We start from the raw sequence: 4,471 nt of genomic DNA on the forward strand, positions 1-4,471 counted from the left end.
CAAGAAATTTTTTTCTTCTTTGCTGACATATATTAGAAATTTCGAAGTTGATTTTTGGCCTCCTTTGTTCAGAGAGCAAAAGTCTTAAATCTTTAGAAATAAAAAGGGTGAGTAGCAAAGTTGGGATCCCATTATGGGTGCCAGTTTGAGTATTGGCTGCTCCACTTCTGATCCAACTCCCTGCTAATGTTTTTTGAAAAGCAGCTGAAGATGGTTCAAGTCAAAGGGACCCTGAATCCAAGTGATAGGGAAAAAGCTCTTGGCTTCCACCTGGCCCAGCCTCAGCTTTTGCAGCTATTTGGGGAGTGAACCAGTTGACAGGAGATCTCCCACTCCATAACTGCTTTAAAAAAATTAAAAATAAACCTTTGAAGAAAATATAACTAAGCATTTTCAGATACTACTAGTTCCTGGAAGCTCATTCCTACTGGAAGGTGGCATGATATCTGGGAATATATGTGGGATTGCTCATAAGAGAATTTTTAAAGGAATTTGTTAAATCCAGAAACACATAAAATAAGTATTTTCAAGAATGCTTTATTTTGCTTTATAATTTACACCAGCTATATTTATTTACTTATTAATTTATTTATTTAATATATACTGGGCTTTAAAAACTCTAGTTAGCTTGTTAGAGAAAATCATATAGATCATCTATGAGAAAACCATGGCAGATAACTACAGTTTGAAACACCTTTCAGGTCAGTATCTGCTATTCCAAACCATTGATAGGCAATAATGATGAAGAAAAAATATACTTGTGCATATATGAACACTACTGAAAATTGGGTTTCTTTCCTGGCTTTTAAATCCACACTAATTGGAGAGTGATTTTGTGAATGTAGAAGCAGGTACCTGAATATGGATGTTAGGTGTCTCTATGTCCCTGGAGATCACCATACAGCAGTTGCTGTTTCTTTAACACAAGAAGTCTGACTGCTGTGAGAACTTAGTGAAACAATTGAGACAACCTAAGTCATACATGACTACTGTGATTGGCAAAAACATAATCATTGAGAATCACCGAGCAGTTACTTCACATGGGTGTATCCGTTTGTTATTGTAGCTGCACAGATTTCATTGATGCTAGTCATCAAACACTTCGAGTTCTAAAGGCATGTGATTGGATTTAGTTATGGGTTGGATGATAAGATCAGCTATGCAAACGAGTTATGGTTAGAAGTGTATCTTTGTGGGATCAATCAGTAGAATTATAAAATCTTCAAGATTCTTTCTCAGATTTAGATATAGTGATGATTAACGATTTCAATGCTGCCTCATAATCATAGACCCCTGAATACTTAGGAGGGTGAATGTATAACGTGAACAAAAAACAAATCTCTGATTATAAGGTCTTAGGATTTTGAAATTCTTTTCTCAGCAAAACCAAGATTGCCCTGCTGGATATGTATTAATTTTTCTAGGACATTAAGACAGCTTAGGGAAGATTCTGGACATGTGGAGTAAGGAAAAATTAATGGAAAGGAAAGAAATTGGGTACTGAGAGCCACGTTGTTAAGTCATGGATGAGGAAATAATATGTGTTATAGATTCCTTTCTCTTTCCAGCCTTGTTCTAATTATCAAATTTAGCACACCTCACTAATGTTTTACTGTTTCTGTCTATGTGTAGTGCTCGTCTATTTCTTCATCTTTGGAGCCTCTATCTGTGAAACTGCAATCCATCATTCAGGATGATCTGAGATTATTCCTCCAAGAAGTCTTTCCCAGTTCCCTATCACAACTGTGTAGTCTATTCTTCTGAAAACTAATGATTAAAAAAAATTTTTTAATTGGAAAGTCAGATATACAGAGAGGAGGAGAGACAGAGAGGAAGATCTTCCATCCGTTGATTCACTCCTCAAGCAGCACCAGTGGTCAGAGCTTCACTGATCTGAAGCCAGGAGCCTATTCCAGGTCTCCCATGCAAGATCCCAAGCTTTGAGCCATCCTCAACTGCTTTCTCAGGCCACAAGCAGGGAGCTGGATTGGAAGCGGGGTCACTGGGACATGAACTGGTCATGCCCATATGGAATCCTGGCATGTACAAGGTGAGGGCTTTAGCCACTAGGCTAGCGTGCCAGGTCCTGAAAATTAATGTTTTCTAATTTTTTTTTAAAAGATTTATTATTATTGGAAAGCCGGATATACTGAGAGGAGGAGAGACAGAGAGGAAGATCTTCCGTCCGATGATTCACTCCCCAAGTGAGCCGCAATGGGTCGATGCGCGCGATCCAATGCCAGGAACCAGGAACCTCTTCCGGGTCTCCCACGCGGGTGCAGGCTCCCAATGCATTGGGCCGTCCTCAACTGCCTTCCCAGGCCACAAGCAGGGAGCTGGATGGGAAGTGGAGCAGCCGGGATTAGAACCGGCGCCCACATGGGATCCAGGTGCGTTCAAAGCGAGGACTTTAGCCGCTAGGCCACGCCGCCGGGCCCATGTTTTCTAATTTTTAAGATTATTTATTTTTATTGGAAAAGCAGCCCTACAGAGAGAAGGAGAGACAGAAAGATATTTCATCCACTTGGTTTATAGCCAAGTGGTCACAATGTACAGAGCTGAGCAGATCCAAAGCCAGGAGCCAGGAGCTTCTTCTGAGTCTCCAGTGCAGGTGCAGGGTTCCAAGACTTTGGGCCCTCTTCTACTGCTTTGACAGGCCACAAGCAGGGAGCCAGGTGAGAAGTGGAGCAGCCTGGACACGTACTGGCACCCATATGGAATCCCAGTGCTTTCGAGGTTTAGATAAAGCCAATGAGCTATTGCACCAGACTCTATAATTTCTTAATTATTGGCAATTATAAGGTTGATAGATGAGTTAAGTAAGGATAGCTTTATACCACTGTATGTTACTAAGGATGGCAAAATGATTTTCCTGGAATTTGAATTCATGCTGGTACTTAGTCTATAAATGAATATGCATTTGGTAAAGGCCATTGATAACAAATGAAATATTCTGCTACCAGGACAATTCTTTTGCTGATATCTAAGACTACATGTAATGACCTATTTGAGTACCAGATAGTAAAGGGTAGGTAGGAGAGATAGCCAGATAAGCTCACAAACACTTTCTCAAGTATGGTAGCCCATCACTCTGTTCCTACGGTAAGTGAACTGTGTCCCGTAATTTCCTCAAACCTCTCTTCATGTCTTTGTTCCTCAGACTGTAGATGAAAGGGTTCAACATGGGTGTCACCACTGTGTACATGACGGTGGCCACCCGGTCCTTCACCACCGAGTACATGGACAGGGGCCTGAAGTAGACATAGATGACACTGCCATAGAACAGGGCCACCACGGTGAGGTGGGAGCCACAGGTGGAGAAGGCCTTCCACTTGCCAGCTGCCGAGGGGATTCTGAGCACTGTGATGATGATGCGCAGGTAGGAGAAGAGGATGCACAGGAAAGGGGTCACGATGACAGCCAGGGTCTCGGTCATGACCACAACCTGGCTGGAGGATGTGTCGGAGCAGGACAGCTTCAGTACAGGCTGGGTGTCACAGAAAAAGTGCTTAATGACATGCGAGGCACAAAAGGACAGGTGAGACATGAGCACCACACGGAGCAGCGAATGCAGGTGGGAGATGGTGCAAGAACCCAGCAGCATGAGGAGGCAGCGTCGTGGGTTCATAACCACATCATAGTGGAAAGGGTTGCAGATGGCTACCAGCCGGTCAATGGCCATAGAAGCCAGCAGGTAGCTGTCAGTATTTCCAAAAGCCATGAAGAAGTACATTTGGACCAAACACCCCACGTAGGAGATGAACTTTGTCTCTGATTGCAAATTTGCCAGCATCTTGGGCACAATGACTGTGGTGAAGCAGATATCCATGAAGGACAAATTGCTGAGGAAAAAGTACATGGGTGTGTGGAGCCTGGAGTCGCAGCGGATGGCCAGGATGATGAGCACATTTCCCAGCACAGTGACCAGGTACATGAGGAGGAAGATGCCGAAGAGGGGTTTCTGCAGCTGTGGGTTGGCAGAGAGGCCCAGGAGGATGAAGCCGGAGGTGCTGCTGTGGTTCTTGGTCTCCATGTTGCTGGGTGTCCTGGTCAGGGTCTGGAGAAGCTGAGGGAGTGATGGAAAGGGGAACCTGATCAAGACATATTTGCTAACATCAACCTTTAAAGATCCTTCTCTATTATTTTGAATTGTAATAGCGTTTGGTTTTCTTTGACTGTTTAAGAAACTACTGTGAAGTGGTGGATGAAGTTCAGTAAGAGGATAGTTGGAAGATAACCAAGATGAGTTGGCTGTTTTCTGTAAGTCCTCAGGAACTTCCATGTAGCACAGTTGGCCTGTGTTGTTCTCCTTTGCCATTCAAAATATTCCCTTTTAGTTGTTTCTTGACTGTTAGGCCCCCAATTATGTCCTACAAGAAGAGCCTCCTGGTTCCTACCTTGAATCAGAACACTTTCATAAAAGGAAGCCCCATAATGGGGTCTTCTGTAAGTGTTTGCTGTTTGTTTGGGA

The 4,471-nt window shown here is 43.2% G+C and overlaps 1 protein-coding gene across 1 annotated transcript; it reads right to left on the reverse strand.

The window, feature by feature from the left end:
* Positions 1-3,060: 3,060 nt before the first annotated feature.
* On the reverse strand, positions 3,061-4,048 carry LOC131481905 (olfactory receptor 1L4). The gene has a single exon (XM_058672658.1). It carries the CDS (start codon positions 4,031-4,033, stop codon positions 3,098-3,100), a length of 936 nt encoding a protein of 311 aa, XP_058528641.1. The 5' UTR covers positions 4,034-4,048; the 3' UTR covers positions 3,061-3,097.
* Between the last annotated feature and the right edge of the window lie 423 nt (positions 4,049-4,471).

This window comes from Ochotona princeps, chromosome 14 (assembly GCF_030435755.1).
Source record: "Ochotona princeps isolate mOchPri1 chromosome 14, mOchPri1.hap1, whole genome shotgun sequence".
In the NCBI taxonomy this organism is placed as follows: Eukaryota; Metazoa; Chordata; class Mammalia; order Lagomorpha; family Ochotonidae; genus Ochotona; species Ochotona princeps.